The sequence below is a fragment of the Pseudopodoces humilis genome, chromosome 6 (assembly GCF_049639895.1).
Source record: "Pseudopodoces humilis isolate 2021_Gansu_Grassland_sample_001 chromosome 6, ASM4963989v1, whole genome shotgun sequence".
In the NCBI taxonomy this organism is placed as follows: Eukaryota; Metazoa; Chordata; class Aves; order Passeriformes; family Paridae; genus Pseudopodoces; species Pseudopodoces humilis.
The window spans coordinates 71,749,547-71,768,846 of record NC_142205.1 but is presented as its reverse complement, the minus strand read 5'-3'; the positions used below and the strand labels follow the sequence as shown (position 1 = coordinate 71,768,846).

Below are 19,300 nucleotides of genomic sequence, written 5' to 3'. Positions count from 1 at the left end.
CAGGGTAAAGGACCAAAAATGCAGCCTTATTTATCACATACTCTTTATTCCATTCCCCGAGACGTACATTAGGGTTGTCTTCGGCTCCTCGTGGTACAGATTGCACAAACTGTAATGCTCACTGCTGCTGCAGCAAATATAACCCACGTACACCTCAGCTCAGTATTTGTTGAGCAGTATAGACCATGGGATGGGTTCTTTCTAGGCTCAAAGTATTTACTTGGTACTTGCAGCACTTAACCCAAGTAATTGGTGATACTGGAACAACTTCCATCTCATACTAGCAGCACTCAGTCTCCCTAGATTTTAAACCAATTCCACAAGTTAAACTCACTGGCAAGTTTATTCCACAAATATGTGACCTGGGGGGAAAAAAAGCCCTAAACAGACAGTCCCTGACTTAGGTATTGTTTCAAACAAAGTTACATTGTCTAACAGAAACAAAGGGCTAACATCTTTTTGGACAGCACTATCAACCTTGATTATGCGCATTTGTAGCAAATCACCTGTCAGGTAAAGCTTCTTCAATGCTGTCATCTAAAACAAAAATAGCAGAGGGAGAGGAGTGGTGAAAATCTGCTGATCTTCCCTATCGAGTTGTGTTCCAGGTACATGTTATTTAGCACCACCAGCAGAACAGCACAACTGCACTTCATACCTGGAGAATTAATTTCCCTGTTTGTAACCATACTTCATTATGAAGCTTTGTGGAACTTTTACATTTTGCCCAGTGCCTAGGTAAGGTAGCAAAGCCAACAGGAAAGCGAAAGGAACTTGCTGGATTCCAGCTGTGACACACAGGTGTTAACCTGTTAGATTAAGGGAAGTTTTAAGTAAAACCACAGGTGATAGCACAAACATTTTCCTCTGGAAACCTAGGCAATGACTCTTACCTCGACAGTACTCCATGAGGATGAGCACCTCCCACACGTTATCACTTAGCGAGTTGACAGCACAATCCAAATAGCTCACAATATTCTTGTGCCCAGATAACTCTTTCTGAAAAAGAAAATGCACATTACACTTCAGTACTGGGAAAATAAAGAGCCATTTTCAGTTGCTGCTGCAGCACTGGAATAAATTGCTTCTGCTTGGGAACCAGATGTACTGACCAAAGAGAATATACACATTGGATCTGAGGTATCAAATACATATTTGAGTAATCCCTTCAGAAATTAATGATACATGAACCTAAAGCCAACATTAGCTTCTGTAAGTACTGGTGTAAAATCAGGACCACAGGATCGAGACCAAGAGGTGTCTAGAAACATCGGAGAGGCATTTGATGTGCGTACACTAGAAACCGACACATTCTCCAGTTCCAGATAACTTGGCCCTCTTACCATGATGGTGATTTCTCTCTTGCAGATGTTGAGGTCTGGCACATTATTGACACACATTCGCTTCAGGGCACAGCGGGTCCCGCTGGGGGTGCGCACCAGGAACACAGTTGAGAAGCCACCTGGAGAACACAAGTGCAAAAAGAAGCAGCTGCTTGAGTTTCTTGGTATTTCTCTAGTCAACATCACTACATGCTAAGTAGTACAACAGTAGAACAACAAAGACTACGTCTGTCATTGAGTGACCAGTCACAAACACCTCAGAAGTTAAATATTGGTTACCTCAACCTATTTCATTGAAACCAACTATTCATAACAAAACCACCCAAGTCTTACTATTTTCTTACAACATTACATGAAAGCATTAGAAAAGCATTTTCATATTCAAATGAATTCATAAAGCACAGAAAAACTACGCATTGAGACATCAACCCTGCAGCACTTAAGAGTCATTCAAAAACCTCAATCAAGTCAAGGTACATTAATTCCCTAAACCCACATTATAATATATAAAAAATAAAATATTTAGAAAAAGACTTGAGAGACACTGTATAAGTCATGTGACTTTTCAGGTTAGCTTAAATCGCCTCCCTGGAGCCCCAGACACCGTAAGCAAGCAGCCCTAGAGACCTGTTTTTATTTAAACCACAATGAATGTGTGCATAGTAGAATTAAGCATTTTCTTACAACCAGCCCTACCAGGAACATTCTCAGTCCAAAAGTGGCGTGAACTGGGAACCACACAGTTGAGCCTACTTCCCAGTATGAGGTTTTTTTTCTCTCTTCACTGGTAGAGAAGAATCCAGGAGGCAGGAAATACACAAGTGAAACAACCTACACAGAAAGTACTTCCCAATGCTCAGGAAACCCAACGCTCTGCTGTTTCAGCTGCTTCCTGTTAGTCCTGCCTGCTGCTCAAGGAGGCCACACTGCATCACCTCAAGGCTCACATGCACAGCTTTCCCACAGTTACAGGAAATCCACCTCACAGGAGGGCTCATGTAAATCCCAGCTTAAGTGCTGTCTGATCCCAAGCCAACCAGCTCCATAGGAACTCTGTACTAGGGCAGGAACTTGGGTACATCATCAGGACACAAATATGTGAATTAAAACGATTAACTACTCAGATAACCAGGCAGCCAATTGAAATGCACACTTTCATGGTACCCAGTAGCACCTGCAAGCTGTGTTTATTAAGTATAATGTGCCTCATTTGATGCAAGCCTCACACGCTTGAGCAAACAAGCACGTAATCACTGCCAGTCAAGAAGCTAGATTTTATTAAATAATTTCTCTTGAAGATTAAGTATTTATTATTTCTTAACTTAATTCTCATTTAGTCAAATGACATGCTGGGCTATCAAAGCAGAATTACTGCCAAGTTGAATTCAACAGCCTCACCCTAGTTTATATAGGGCCTTCCTAAAAAATCCACAGGACACCCACTCTTAATAGCTCAAATTCTTGGCACTGAACTCTAGCTGGGACTGAAATGATCCAAGAGGGCTCCAGCCTGGGGAATTCTGCCAGAGTGATATGCAGACCTTCATTAACAGAAGAGTTTTTGTACTCTCCTCACAATAAAACTACCTGTTTTTTAAGCACTAATATTTGACCAAAAAAGATGAAGCAGTAGTCAGATAAAGCAAGAGACGCATGATTATAAGGTAATAATCACTTCTTGACTTTTAACCAGTTTTTATAGCATTGAAATTCTCTCTGACTAGCAGTAAGACGAAACAGAACTCCAGATTTCAAGTTTCCCTGTGTACCTGTTCTGATGTAGCCTGAGCAGACGTGTCTAGGCAGAGCCCATCAGTGGAAAGCAGAAAAAAGCCCCTAAATGCTCCGTCGAGTGCTGCTCTTGCCATTAGGTGGCGATACAAGCCAGCAGTTGAGCCCTAGGGACTGAAAAAGCAGACCTGGTGCTGTTTTGGCAGGAAGCAGACCCCTGACCTCGAATGGTTTTCCATCAGTAAATACCGCCGCTATAAAAATCCTTTCCTCCAGGAGACAAGTGGCACAACCCTGAGCAAGACCCGACTTGATAGCAGGTGAAGTGTCCTGCTATCAGCTCGTGGGGCTTTCTCACTGCTCCCCTTCCTGTTCTCCCCCCATCCCAGGGCCCAGCATGGGGCTCAGCTGCTGTCTGGTGTTCAACACAACAAGGAGCTTCATCTTTCAGTCTCTTACTTCCACCAAGATCACTCCAAACAACAGCCACACTGCACTTGCCCCTGGAATGCTTAGTAAGAAGCCTCTCTACAGCATCTATAGTTATGTAAGCCAACACTCAGCAGAATTAAACTCCTTAAAAAGCTCACACGCCTTTCTTTCCTTGAACTGTCTCTCTGTCACCTTAACTACGTGCTTTTGGGATCTTATTATCAGCTAACCAGCAAGGATTTGGGCTTTTTTCTGGGCTAGTTATGTTGTTTGTTCTTAATGAAATTCTACATCAGCCACACATGTTTGGTTTTTTCCTATGTGTATTTAAGGTCAACCTTGACTAATTTCACAGGCTGCAACATGCCATTTACACTTTATCATGTTACATTCCTGAAACTCCAACCAGGAAAGAGCGGAGCTGTCAGAATTCTAACTACCCTATTTGCTTACTCAGGTAAAACAAAATAAGGCCAAAAAATCTTCCAGGAACTTCACCATCTTTCAGACTGCCAAGAGCCATTTTGTGGAGACGGTCTAGAAACATTTTAACAAAGATACTTCCGATAAAGTTAGGCATATTACGTATATGCAGACAATGCTGGTTTTGAAATCATACACATTTTTTTGAAACATACAAAAGCACCAAATGCTGTTTCTCCAAGCAGTGAATCCCTTGACTACTTCTTTAAATCTCAGACAAACAGTACACAACTTCTGGCACAGAAGGATTTTACCTCTACAGTAACACACAGCAACCACCAACCACATCTCTAACGGCTGAAACAGGAATGGTAGCTACTACACTATAAATGATTCCTTACACATCCATCACAACTCGGCTGTTTCGGAGAGGTGACTGAGTTTTAGCATCCATTCCCATTCAGACAAATAAATACTCAAAAATATGTTTTGATAAAGCTAATGATTATATAAAATTACATTTTCAGATACAGTATTTACAACTGCTTTTTCTGTACATTTCAGTCATTCTGAAACAAACGAAAGAATGAATGAAAGTCATTCTGAAATGAATGAAGAAATAAATGCATAAACATAGAGAGATCCTAGTCAATCTCATGTGCCTACACAATATTAAGTTGCAATATGAATATACAATTAGGTATTTAGGAACTTCCTCAACAACTCAATATAATCTTGTGTTCAGGAGGACACTTTTTGAAGACATAAAGCCATGGAGCTGTGAGCCCTAAGAGGGTTCCAAGGCCAACGTGACTGTCTCCATCAGAGCACAGTTCCACACTGGCTTTACAGTCCCTGTGGAAAGCTGTTCTTAACAAAGCCCAACAACAACCTAAAGGATAGTTTATTTCTATCTATGAAGCCTGCTGCCAAGTGAGGCTCTCAGCTTCACATGACCTTGGTCAGGGAGATAGCCTTGTGTCCCTCACCACAAAGCTAGAGAAACAGGGTCAAGTGCAATTATTTCCCTGTGACCCGTTTACCCACACATATCCTGCTCACTCTCTTCTTCCCCAACTTTGCACCAAGACAGCCATCCATCCACAAGCTAATTTCCTTTAAAATACCAGGTCAGGCTTTTTGGCGTTCCAGATTGAAGCTGTGCAGCTATTTTTGACAGCAAAACCTTTAAAAATGCACAGAATTGAAACACTTGAATTTCTCATCAGATTCCAAACACTGTGTGATTGTTGAGGGAGAACCCTTCAATTGAAACTTAAAATGCCTTTTACAAGCTTTATGAATTTTTTTTCATGAAACATTTAGGTTTTGTCCCAAGTTTCACCAGAGAACGAAGCCACAGTTATGTCTTCCAATTCCTGAAGGGCCTCCACATGACAATATGAGGGGCTGTCCTACTACAGTGCAACACATCTTCCTGCAGCAGCTGGTGGGTCCCTCGTGCCACATGCCAGCTTCCACACTGCAGGCTGAGGAGCACCCAGTGTTCACCATCCCAGAACACTGCCACACTGCTTGCTCCAACACCGCTGCCTCAGTGCCCTTTCCCTGGCAGCCCTGAATATTCCAGACCCTGGGAAGGTGCCATCGTGCTGGGGGGCTGCCAAGCCAAGCCATAACACCTGTGTGTGTGCTCACTGCATCTCACTGAAAAAGGGCAGCGTTAACTAACACCCATCACATATACACCTTTCTGTACATTCACATCTCTGCTTTTGTGTGCCTGCACACGGGCATGGATATTTTTACTGAAGCCTACCTCACAAGCCTCAGGCATGAAGGCTCTGAGACACAGCTCCACCCGGAAGAACATCTGACAGATGTTGCTCCCATTCCCCAAACCAAAACCAGAAATAGCTCCCTACCCCTAAAATACTCCATATTTCTACACACACATTTCAGTGTTCAGCATTTCTCCACTTTATTTTAAGCATGCAGACAATGCATTCCAAGGGACATACCACTGCTCCCTTTCCCACTGCCCACACAAATTCCCACCATGTAACAAGCTGCCTATCAGGGCTAGTTTGGACAAGCAGCACTGTTTTTCTCAAATCAGTATCCGCTCCTACGGCAGCACTGGGAAAACAGCAGCTGTGAATCACATCCCAGCAGGACATCCCTGTGCAGCCACAGCAGGCAGGTCTGCCACACACTCCTCTGCTAATGGCACTGTTACCCTGCCACAGGCATGTATGCTGGATTCCAGTTCTCCCAGCAGCAGCTGTGGGTCAGCCTCACGGAAAAGCTCTGACAGAAGCACCACAGACTGCCTGGGGGAGTCCAACACATTTAAGTTACTGAGCAAGCTGGGAAAGCTGAATTAAGGTCTGCTATAGACTTTTGTGAAAAGAGCTGTTCTTATTAACACCGGTGCACCCAAGGGCCAAACTTGAGATGCTTTTGATATGGCCCAGTGAACAGCAACAGGAACAGAGTTCTGTGTCCTGCAGTGCAGCCCAGCATCACCCACCTGCTTCTTCATGTCCAGGCGACTTGTTAGCCATGCTTGGCTACTGCTTCCATGGCACCTTCTGCCTGACAGCCTTGGCTACTTGGCTGGTAGAGAAACATAAAACACCCATTCCCTAAAGCAGATACATCTCCTAACACACATGCAATTCCAGCAGTAATCTAAGCTTAAGGAAGATGAAAGATTTAAAAGCTCATTTAATGCATGCTTAAAAACAAACAAAAAAACCCAAAAAAACCCCAAAAAAACTAACATCAAAAAATCCAAGGATTTGACACACCCTTCAAGGAATAGATCTTATGCACCCAAGACAAAAGATTTTATTTCTTAGGGTAAAGCTGATGCCTTATCATAGTCTGGCTGGAAAAAGACCAAATACTTCTCTGTATTTCTAATCAAGCTCCTTGAGAGTTTGTCACAACCACTGTACTACTTTCATGTATTACATCATCACCACCTCTCTCTCTTCACTGAAAAAAGATAATCTAATGCATTTACCTCTACAACTACATTTACCAGAAGTTTGTATTTAAGTCAAGTAATACTTCCTTTCCTGTCTGTAAGGAAAAGACCACAGAACATGACCAGGAGATCACCAACAGTTCAATTTACTGACTGTGAAAATTCCTGTTACCCTCTACTTAATCACCAGTGCTTTTCATGAGAAAGCTTTTTGACTTACCCCAGACATTGATAAGACACCTACAATGAGAATCCACTAGCGCAGTTTACAAAAAAAATCCCAAAACCTGAAAACTTCAAACAGTAGTTTTATCTTTTACATGTCTTCCCCACCTCATGTCTTTGTTCACTGAACTCAGCTGCAGCTGTAACTTGGTCTGACCTGAAAACAGAGTGAGCTGAAAAACCACAACAATGACATCATCTGTGCATGCAGACCAACACAGAGTTTGCCATTCTACAACGGTGAGGTTAAGAGCACAAATTCATTTTGTTTTATAGATGAATTTCAAATATCATTCCCTACCTTTTTTTGTATAAAACTTGATTTTAGGAACAGTATAATCAAAAAATCAAATATAGTTACCAGTTAGTTAAATCAGTAGGTAGATATTATATGGCCAATGTGCAGATACCATGACTTTTTTGGAACTGAACTCAACTGTCATACCATACATTTACCAACCAGTTGAGAAAACAAACACCACGTCTTTACCAAACTCTTACTCGCTCTCTAGTTGGTCTTTCACCTTCCTTGCAATCACTGCTTTAACTGTGATTTCCACATGGAAGGCCAGCCTGCAGAGCAAAGCAGGGCTCTGCAGGCCCCTGAGCCGCCGTGGCACGGGAACAAGGCCCCGCACACAGTGCCCGGCTCCGGCGCAGCGGCTGGTTCATGGTGCCCTGGCCCAGTGCCACCCCTGGCTGCCACACAAAGACAAGAGCCACCAGGCTGTGCAGACACAAACCAAGCCGTTCAGAATGCCGGCGGCACTTCAGACTGAGGCACATGGCACAGGAACACTCTCTGGTTCCCTCCTCTTCTAAGACACCTTACACATATCAATTAGTAGGATGGAGCCCATCTCTTCACTGCTAGGGAGAGCCTGCAGTCTCACTCACCTTCACATCCGAGCATAATTCACTGACCATTTCATCCAGAAGCATGACTAGAATTAGACTGACTGCTTGGAATTAGTGCTAAAACACCCAATATGAATAATTAAGGAGGAGTTTCATTATCTTACCTCATAGTCTTTAGCTGTCTGCAGATCCATATGTGTGTGTACCTATGTGCATGTTTAAACTCTGGCAAACCAAAGGAGTATGCTGATACAGACTTACCCGGCACAAGAACAACAGGGGACCAGTAAACTTTAAGTGCACAACATCTGAGATCCAAGCAGCTCACACCAATAAATAGAATTGTAAGCCATTTTAGGCAAAAATAATTCCTTGGCACCTGTATGGGGACGGGCAGTTCCTGAACCTCTATCTGGTACATGCTGAAAATATTTGAATACTTCGAACTGCATATAAAGCATCTCTCAAACCTTTGTAGCACTTCTGTGCTTGGGATTCCGAACTTCACACTGTAACATTTACAATTTTAAAAGATACACTGGAATTTCATAACAGTCTAAGCAGCTTAATAATTTTAAATGAACAAACTATGCTGCAAGGGCAACAGGACTCCAGATAGCAGAGTCAAGACTATCAAAATCACTTAGTATCTCTCATATACCTCTAATGTTTCAAGGAGCCAGTCAACAGAGATAACTCAGAACAAGGCAGTTATTTATTAAATGATAAAATTATTAAATGCCTGATCTGGGAACTCGTGGGTTTGGGGATGTCTCAGACAATGAAAGTGTTAGGACCCAACTACCGTCTAAACTCAAAGATGTCCCTGAGCAAAAGCCTCCTCTTAAAAATGCAGCTCTAAAACTTGAAGTCAGTTTAATAAAACCTCAAGTAATAAGCAAAGCATAAAACATCTAACAGAGAAATCAAATATCTGAAGAAAGCACAAAGCTGGGAGGATAATACTGTAAAGTCACACCAAGATGGATGGAACTTGAAGACTACAAGACTAAACCAAATAAGATGCAGTACACTGCTTCCTTTTGAGTTGCCAAAACAACACAAACTGGCTTTTCTATCTTCAGATTGCCTAGGGAGACTCTGGATTGCTCCTGGGATCAATTTCTCCTCCTGTTGCTTCCACAAGTTCTCACAAAGTAAAAGCCAAGTGACAATCCATCTAAACTCACCCCAAGTTGAAGGTCTCAACACTACAGATGCAGACTGTGCCACTGAGCTCTAGGGAGACATAGCAAGGCTCAAAGGATGCAATTATTTCATTTGCTTTTCTCCAAACAATTCCTTTTCCTGCACATCACACACAAACCAGAACTGATCCCATTTCTAATGCTGACACACGTAATTTCATTCACTCTTCCTATTCTAGTCTCATGAACACAGGTATTCAGGTCAGGTTCTTACACACACATGTCATCAGAGTACAATGCAGCATCTTACATTCTTTAATGATCTATTTGCTCTGCACCACTTTCACAGTTTTATGCGAATTAATTATCCAGAACAAGAAAAAACTTGTTCAGCAACAATTTCTCTAAATAAAAGCACATTCAATTTTTCAACCTGCAGGAATTGCAAAAGAACATAAGAAAATGTCATATTAATCACTGACTTCCAAAGCTATTTTTTGTTTCATAAGAAGCAAAATGCTGCAACAATTACTCATTACAACTGCTACTGAAAGACAAGATGCACAGATAAAAACCACAGCCAGAGTAACAAATGTTTTAAAATTAGTCAGTTCAACAGAACTGAAATAAACCAGGAATAGGATCATGCCTATGTTTTGGTACATTAATTGGTAGAGACTCGCCTATTGAAGTTTCTAGGCACCACAGGAGCAAATCCACCCATTAAAAGAACAAGGAAGTTTAGAAGGAAACCTACCATATTCAAGTCTGAATAAAAACTCCTCAAGCCCTGTAACATCAGAATTCCTACTTTAGTTTTGCGTATGGCAGCTAGGCACAGCATGTTACAGAAGGCATGAGGAAGAAGCCATCACAGAGCCAGGATGTTCCCAACTCTACCTTTATCTTTTGTACAGACTCACGATTCAGGGAAAATCCTTTCATCTTTGTTTCTCCATCTGTGGAGTGAAGACTCTCCCAAGATTGATGAAGCTCTTCGCAGCAATACCAGCTTTGACACCTCTTGAACAGCAAGTTTAAGACTGCTCAGAGATGCTGACCCTCACTTGAGTCTCTACAAATCATTCCTTCAGTGCTCTCACCGCTAGCCTTAGGAGCAAAGCAGACCTAGTGACCAGCAATGCTAAGGGAAGACTCTTCTACCTTTAACAAGGAGAACACACCAAGGTTGCCAATTTCCAGTTCCATTAGACAAGAGTGCTTTAACACCTGATGCTCAAGGACAAAGCAGCATATTTTCTGCCATCAAACCAAAATCAGTATTCCTTATTTCATTAAGACAGTCCCCTAGGATCAAAGCTGGGTTTTATTTCCACTTTTCTATTCTTCACCCCTCACTTTGCTGTTTTCCTCCACCCTGCCTCTATTCAGAGACCCAGTTTCACAGATGAACCCACCCATACCCAAGACATCCCACTGGAACTAGAAACAAGTAACCAACCTAGACAAGTGTGAGCAAGGAGCATGTGAATGTGAAGAGGCAGGGAAAGGTTCCTACCTTATTAATCAGGAGACAAACACTGAAAGAGACTGAAATCCATTCCCAAGACAACCAGAAAAGCAGGAGAAGAGGAATTCAGGCTCCTTTCTTGTCAGCAGCTAGACAATGATGCAGAGAAACACAGACCCTTCAATGGGGAAGAGCAAGGGTTTCAGGATCGCCTCACATCTCCATCCGCTGGAGGAGAAAACGCAGGACAGGCCGTCTCTGCCACAGCGCAACAACAGCCCAGAGATGATGCCACCTGCACCAGTGGGACCTGCAAACTACCCTCAGACTCCAGCTCCAGGCATCATTAATAGGCAAATATCCCAAACACACCATGAAACAGCTGTTCGTCCAGCCCATCAACTGTTTTTAAACCAAGCCTATGAACACAAATGAGGAAAACCTTCCATTTCACAATAGATGCCTGCAAATCTAACAGCTTCTTTGGAGAAGGACAGCATCTGAAGCAATCAAATTACCATCCGGCTAGTGACTGACCCTAGCTGTGCTCTGGGTTAGTCCCCGAGCTGTCACCCAGCTCTCACACTGCCCTTTGGCAGGCACAGAGCATTCATAGTGTCACTTAACACAGCTCAGCTTACAAACACCAATTCCTTCGACTGCGGCAGCCTGCTTAGCCAGAATATCACAGAGGCAAAAAATAGCTGCAGCAAGTAAAATATAGCACAAGGTTAAGGAATTAGGAGAATGAAGACAAACAAAACACTGTAAACCAAAGCAATGCCAGAGACAGGCGGCACAACCTATTTGAGCACCTCTAGCATCTCCCCTCTGAACCAGAGGTGATGAATACTCAGCTGCGAGCGAGACACCCGTCCAAGAGCACATGTGCACATTTACAGAGGAAACCAACATGTACAGCTGGAAAAGCAGCTGAGCTCACACAGTTAACATGCTTATGCAATACCACATGCTCCTTCTTCCCTGCTACAAAAGCCAAGCGGGGCAGTGACTGTGCTGCTCCCTAGACACTGAGCCCCATCCCTTGGTGTTAACTACAGCACTCCATGCACAGACCCACTGGAGGACCCCTTTCCCATGGGAAACATACAGGTTTACTGACTGACAGCTCCACCACTACCCTAACAACAGCCCAGAGAAACACACACCCTCTGCCCACAATTACTGGTTCCTAGTTAATGTGTGTCTGAAAAGGAATTCTACCGCTTTTATCCAACAATTTTTCTTTTCCATGCTGACATGCAAAACACTGAGATGTAATAAAAAAACCCAGATTTTCAGTTAAACCAGTAAAGCACACCAAAAACACATTAAGATCCTGAGCAGCTTCTTTCAAAGCTATGCCATGTCCTTCTCAGACACAGCTAACACAGCCTTCATTCTTCCATGCTGCCTTATCCTGTGAGGGTGTCCAAGAGCTTTCTCCTGCAACACATCTGCACACATACCCTCCTCCTATGACTACTGTAACATTAGCATACTTTACCAAAATCCAAGGCAAGTAGATGGCAGATGCACTGGCACATGTCTTTCCTCAAAATTTGGCAAAGGAAAGATGGCCTCAGTTTGTGTGTGATATTAACATGATACTGCTACAAATCAAGCTCCTTCTCCTGCAACCATCCAACTCTTGGCCACTAGCCTGAAAACTTAGCTCAGAATTACTAGGTTCCCAAGTACTTCCTCTTTATTTAACTACTTCTGGCAACACAAAAATTAAAGGGACAACATTCTCAAAAGAGAATATGACTGTGTGCAGTTAAGAGAGGTGTAACACAACCCGTCCTTATACACACGATGCAGGAACGAGCATCCGCAGGGCATGCAATGACTAATAAATAGATAATCAAAGAGCATTAGACCACATGTCCTAGGAGCTGAACTTGGCCCTAGCTGTACAATGGATGCCTTTGTCAGCCTACAGATGTTTCCCAACCTGTTCATTTCTCCACCCATGTCCCAGAGGCACGCAGGAGCCCTGGGGAGCACAGCAAGAGCCACTGCTCTACCCAAGTGCCACCACAGTGGTCACACACTGTACTGTGATCGAGTTAGAGCTTTCATTCTGTGAGCTATGTTACAGGAAAAGAGACATTTCCCTGCCTATTGGTGTAATACAAGGGTCACACACTAATGCCCAAACTGCTTTTGGTTGGTTTGCCTGGTCATTACACAGAACACAGCTACGTGCTGAGCCAAACACTTTTTCATGCCGTGAGCTGCCTGCACGAGGCTCGGGAAGTCCCAAAAAAATGCCCCCACATGACAGCACAGGCTTCCTGTCTTTCACCAACCACAAATCAAAAGCTGGTCTAGGATCTTAGCACCTTCCAGTCTGCAGATATACTCGGTGTAAGGCAGCTGTGACTATTTTGGAGAGTGTAGAAGAGATTCACATGTATTGTATTATACTTTCAGCCAAAACAAAAGTCAGTTTCAAGTACTCACTCTGCTTTTTCTCCCTCATATCTTGAAATGGAACAAATGGTATCTGCTACTCCAATATTAGCAAAGCAAAACTGTTTGAGACAGAATGACAGGCTTGACCTTTACAGTCATGTGCAAACAGATTCAGAAATGTTACACTCTGGAAAAAAAATTGACGTGACCCAATCCAACTTGAATTCCCCAAGTTAGTTTTCCAGACAGCCTTCCAGCTCATAATCCACCTAAACAACTGAAAATAAAACAGCAGCTTCCGCAGAGCAGCAAGTCACATGCACCAACCAAATTAATGAAAACCAGTACTGTACACAGCACCCTGGCTCACAGGAGAAAACTAGCACAACACAGTCACAACACAAGTCACCCCACACTACGCACATTCATAGCACCTGGCACACAAATAGGCTCTCCCAGAGTTAAAAACCAGGGCCACACCATGTGGAAACACTTGGAAGTACTAAAGTCCACAGACCCATTACAATGGCACCTCTCTCTATTTACCGCTCCAGAACAAAGAACAACAAACAAGCCCCACCTTGACAGGAGATGAAGCAGTGTCAGCTATACAGCAGCCTGCTTCTGAATTTACAGCAGCTGCTGGCGCTGCCAATCCTCACCATACCTCGCTCTGGGGATCAAAAATGATGGTATGAAGGTTAATTGAGGTGGGGGTTAACAAAAGCAAAGACAATCTTGTGCACAACACAAAGTTTGTTAATTTGGATTACAAACTGAACTGTTATTGCTGAGACATAAGGTAGAAAAAACAAAAAACACAACAGAACGTTCAAGACTGCCCTAATATGAAGAGAGGTTGGAAGAACTTAAGTAAACAGCACGACTGTCTACAAATGCACAGCACAAGAGCTCACAAAACAGGACCTGGATTCCTCTCCATTAAGGTGACATTTCACTTAGGCCTAGAACAGGATGAATGCAAGAGGCAAACCAAACCATAAGAGTTATCAAGTACTTGCAAAGACTATACACAATTAAAGTAGGACAGTCAAACTTGCAAGAAGCTCATTTATTCACCAGTGTAGGAGACTGGAGGAATGGCTGACTGGCCCAAAATAACCAGGTGGCAAGCATGCAGGTAACAGGGTGAGCTCAGCATAGGTAAGCCAGCCACTGCTCCCCCCCTGCCCCTTTGAGGCTCTGTCAGTCTCTGGTCCACACTACAATGGCACTGACCAACTCCCTCCCCGCCCTGCCCCAAAATGGCTGTGACTGACCCACAGTCCATGGTGACACAGACTTGCTGAAAGGTTTTCTCTGACAGGAAATCAAGCTGACCCCCAGAGTGGGTAAATGGGGAGAAAGCCACGGACCCTCTGTGGGTTAATAACCAGTTTGCTATTGAAGCTTCTGAGAATTTGGCTGCTTCTCTGCACACACCACAGAAGGCATCAAGCTACCTTCCCCTAAACCTACCAAGTGGGCTGGGGCTTTCTAGCTGTTTCTCCAGTAATGACTCCAAGAGGTTGTGCTGTAAGAAAAAATATGAAAGACAGCATGCCATTTCCAGCTTTATTAAGCTTTTTTCACTTTCTCTTCCTATTGAGAGGCCCCTTTTCACAGAAAACTATGCTTTAACTACCGTTTAAAAACATTCTATTACATAAACATGAACTAATGAACTTGTAAGTACTAAATGAAGCACCTAACAAGTGAACTTCACACCACTTGAGTGGCTTTTTCCCTGCCTCTCTAGTCCTAGACACAAGGTCACTTAGAAAAGCAACATCCTCCTGAGCTACAGCAGCAAAGGCTCAACGCCACACAGCTCCGAACTCGCCGCTTCATCAGCCCGGCTGGTGAGACACAAACCGCTGTACCCACAGACAAACCTTCTTTCCACAGACACCAGGGCCAAGAAAAGTCATAGCACGAGACCAGTAACGTGTCTTCCGATGCCTACCTTTATAGAAAGCAGAAAAATCACTTTTACTGCAGTTATTAAGAAAAAAGGACTTAGTGAAGTCCAAGTCAAGGCAAACAACTAAGTAGCATCACTATGTCAAGCCACAGCTTTCTATCTCCTCCCCTTATAAGACAAAAATATTTTGCAAACTTGCTAATTTACACTTTTCACACTTGACAACATAAACCATTCTGCATTGGCATTTGAGATAATTTTTAGAACATGTTTTATATCTGGCCACTTCCAGTTTGCTGCAATTTCTGAACTGTAAAGTCTTTTCCAATATTGGAGTTCCCCATGCACCATCTGTAACTTTCAACAGAGAACTCCCCATACTTTTATTAGATTTCACTTTCCAAACTTCAGCTGCATTGCAAACACTCTGCTTCAATAAAAGGAAAGACAAGGCCTTCACTCTGTATCAGTCACTTATTCCACATATTTCTACCTTGCCCTCAAAATGGACAGGAATTGATTTTTTACATCAAACCTTAAACTGAATTACCTGCTTTTTCCCCCATCCCTGAGAAGTAAAAAGTAAAAACAAATACCTCCATCCAACAACATACTGACCACTAGGTTATGGAGGCCAAGAAGTCTCCACAAAACAGGTGTGTTTAGAACAAACGAAACCATCTAACAGCCTAATAACTAGTGCTCTTCAACTTCACACCTTCTTTCATCAAAAGGATGCATTTCCTTTCAATACCATTATTCTTCATTCAAAACAACTGGATTATAATGCTCCGCACTTCTGCCTTTAGAACACTGCAATAAAACCATTTTGTCAAAAAACTACAGAAAAGCATCTCGAGGGCAACATGAGAAACCTACCCAAAGCTTCATCACTGCAGCCTAGGAAGGTCATAACCTGAGCTTTTTGGTATCACTGCTGCCAGCCCTCTACTTACCAGGAGCTGAGCCTCAATTCTCGACAACGCCAGCAGCTGCCTTCCTAACACTACTCAGAACAAAATATGGAAAGAGGATGGGGGTTAAACAGCTTGCATAAAACAGACATAAAATGCTGTTAATTCTCACAGCTAATAAAGATAATATATACCACACTTCTTCTAACAGAGCACTGTGTAAATAAATAAATAAATAAAAATCAGTGAATACATTTGTTAAGTTATTTAGATTAATTCATCTAATCTATCATTAATGCTTCATAACACAAGCTCTAACTTGTATATTAGCATCTTAAACGCTATTTCATCATCACTGAGTAACAGGAACTACCTGACAAGTTTATAAGCCTCAGCTAAACTGGGTTTCAGAAACGGAAAGAAAAAAACGCCTTGCGCAAAAAGGACAGGAAAAAAAAAGTTTTCTCCTCTCTCCTCCCAAGAGAAAGATTATGAAGCAGGGGATTTGTAAAAAGTGTTCAGCATTAATTACAGGTAGCGATATGACTAATGCAACAGCAGTAACACACAATTCTTACTATTAATTGTTACTGAGGCAAGGGATTGACTGTCAACAAGCAATTCCTGAACAAAAAAACTCTCTCTTGATCCATCAACCCTCGTGTCACTTAGGAGCACACAAGTGCCACTTGGACACGCAGTCACAGCGCCCTTTTCCCCTCACACCTGTGGCACACACACCTTGTTACAGCCCAGCTGCTCCCCGACCCTCAGGGAGCTGGGAGAGACTGCCCCGTGTGTCCCGGTTTCCCCAACCCTGCACTTGTGCCACCTGTTATTTTCTTATCCTCCAGGCCTACTGACCCGCTCCAGGGGGAGCTTGGAGACTTTTCTCAAGACAACCTTTGCGGCAGATTTGCACCGCCACAAGCATTATCAGTTCCCATCCTAAGCATCCATATTTGACAGGCCACATAAAAGCTTAGGAAAAAAAAGCGGTAGAAAACATCTTTCAGACTCAAAAGTAGGAAGTTAATTCACCCAACCGTCACATGTTAAAATCTGGACTTCCCCTGCCCCCAAGGGCTATCAATTTGTTTCTGCCAGCTGAAGAAAGGGAAAAAAACATCATCTATAGTGACTCTACACACAGAACATTACAAGAAAACTTTTAATGATGTGCTACACTAAACAAAGCACTATGCAATTTCTCTCCTTTCCACCACATACGTTTTCTGTATTCCCTCCTCAAACTGTTCAAGAGCCTATTGTCTTCTTTTTTATTTATTTTTTTTAAGTCTCTATCTTGCCATCAGCCCTGCCTAGACATGACCTTCTATCAGACCATAATGACTTGGAAGTAGTTCCCAGCAAGGACCAGCCAGACTTTAGGCAACCAGGTATGCAGTTGGCTAATTCCCGACACCATCTTCATACCCCCAAAACAAGATACTGTATTCTAAATATTGAGTACCAAATCCACTTTTCTATGAAAATCATTTCTAGATAACAATGAAAATGTAAATGCTACTCATATGCTCCCATTCCAGTTAGTAATATCATCTGCATGCACTTGTTAAAATTGTGTCTTAAATCTCCACCAAGAAATGCACATGATCAGTGAAAAGTTCACCACTATACCGCTGCATAAATATACTTAGGCACAGACTAAGCAACACACAGACGAAAGGGACAGAGATGAATTATTTTACCCACAACACCCGAAGCAGTGTGCTGTAAACAAACATTCTGTAACTATGAAATATAGAGGACAAGCCCTGAGCTCAGTGACCTGGGAAGTGAATTACACTTCACACATCACATCAATTACCAGCTCTGGGAAATGAACACCACGCTGTTTCACTCACACACAGAGCAAAACTCAAAAATGGCTGTTTTGGCGGTGTCCCATGCCAGCACCTAAGGAAGCAGTACAGTTAAGAAAGTCCAGCCAACCCTGTGGCTACAAAAAAATCACACAACTCTTGCTTCGGTCCCGGTGGAAGTCCGACGACAAGAAGTGCAAGTTCACCACAAGAAGCACAAGCCGAGCACCCTGCAGCGAGGGGAGGCTCCACAGCACAACCTCCCAGCAGTGCACCTCCACTCGTGACCGTGACACCAATCTGCTGCCTTACACCAAGGAAGACCAGGAATTTCATTTCGTCGGGTGGGTTATTTTGTTTTCTTTTCCTTTCTTCCAGAATAAGGGGCAAAAGCCAAAGAGGCAGGCTGACGGAGGCGCCGGTGACACCTCACCCCGCCTCACTCACCCGAGGCAGCGAGCGGGGGAACTCCGAGCGCCCTCACGAGCCGCTGGCCCAAGGAGCGGCCGAAGCAGCCCAGCCCGAAGCCCCGCAGGCGGCTCACCTCGGGTGAGCGGCTCCGAGGGGCCGGGAAGGCCTGGATCCGGCCCGTCCCCGCCGCCCCTGGCCCCTTCTTACCTTCGGCAAGCGCCTCCTCGGGGGTCACCTGGTACCGCCCCACCAGCAGCGCCCTGCCCAGGGCCACGCCGCTCCCGGAGCCACCGCACGTCGTCCCGCCGCCGCCGCCGCTCCCCTCGGACTTGGGCATGCGGGAAAACTTCTTCATGGCGAGCGGAGCCCCAGGAAGAACCGGGGAGGAACCGGAGGCAAGCGGCGGTGAGGGGGTGCTCCGCTTCACATGCCGGCCGCGGCACCCTCTTCTCCTCTCCCGCCGCCGGCTCCTGGAGGGGAGGAGGACGAGGAGGAAGGAGGAGGGGAAAGGAGGAAGGAGCAGCCAGAGCACCGGGCGGCCGGGGCGGCTGAGGGGACGCCGCGCGCTGCGCCGGGAGCGGCCGCCCCGCCGGCGCGCGGCCTCACGGCGCACGCGCGGCGCCGCCCCACACAGAAGCACCCGCCCGGCCGGAAGTGCGGCCGGCCCTGCACGTGCCGCGGGAGCGAGGCGCGGCGCGAGACCGCCGGCCCGCCCCTCCCTCACGCGCGGCTTCCCGCTCTTGGGGCGCCGCGCGCCGCCTGAGGGGAAATGGCGGGAAGCGCTGAGGGGGACGCGCCCGGGGGGACACGCATGCCGCAGACACCCCCTCAGCCTGGCCCCTCACGGCGCCGATCGTGCTCCACCGACCCAGCCCGGACCGGGACATGCCCTCGAGAAGGAGCCTGCGGGTAGCAAAGCGGCGTGGGGACAATGTGGTAATGATCGCGGTGGTAAAAATGGCTCTGCAGGCCCGGGGCTGTACAGCCTCTTGCGGCTGTGGAGTGCTTCCAGAAGGGAAACCCCAGGGGAGTGGTGTAGTCTCCTCCTCGTCCAGACATTCCAAACTGACCTGGATGCTTCCTGTATCACCTGCTCGAGGTGACCCTGCCCTGGCAGAGGGATGATCACCAGAGGTCTCTCACAAACCTAGCCTAAAAATCTGTTTATCTGGCAGAGATAAACCAAAAAAACAAAACCCAAAAAACAACAAACAAAC

The 19,300-nt window shown here is 44.7% G+C and overlaps 1 protein-coding gene across 2 annotated transcripts in view; it reads right to left on the bottom strand.

Annotated features, from left to right (window-relative positions):
* BMP2K (BMP2 inducible kinase) overlaps window positions 1-18,676 on the bottom strand; it is a 48,156-nt gene extending 29,480 nt beyond the window's left edge. For both annotated transcript variants that reach the window (XM_005531746.3, XM_014260396.2), the window contains exons 1-3: window positions 18,291-18,676; window positions 1,344-1,462; window positions 894-999 (exon numbers count right to left, since the gene is read on the bottom strand). In XM_005531746.3, coding sequence (XP_005531803.2) covers window positions 894-999; window positions 1,344-1,462; window positions 18,291-18,438 — 373 coding nt within the window. In that variant the 5' untranslated portion in view covers window positions 18,439-18,676. The remainder of the gene's footprint in view (window positions 1-893; window positions 1,000-1,343; window positions 1,463-18,290) is intronic.
* Window positions 18,677-19,300: the final 624 nt, after the last annotated feature.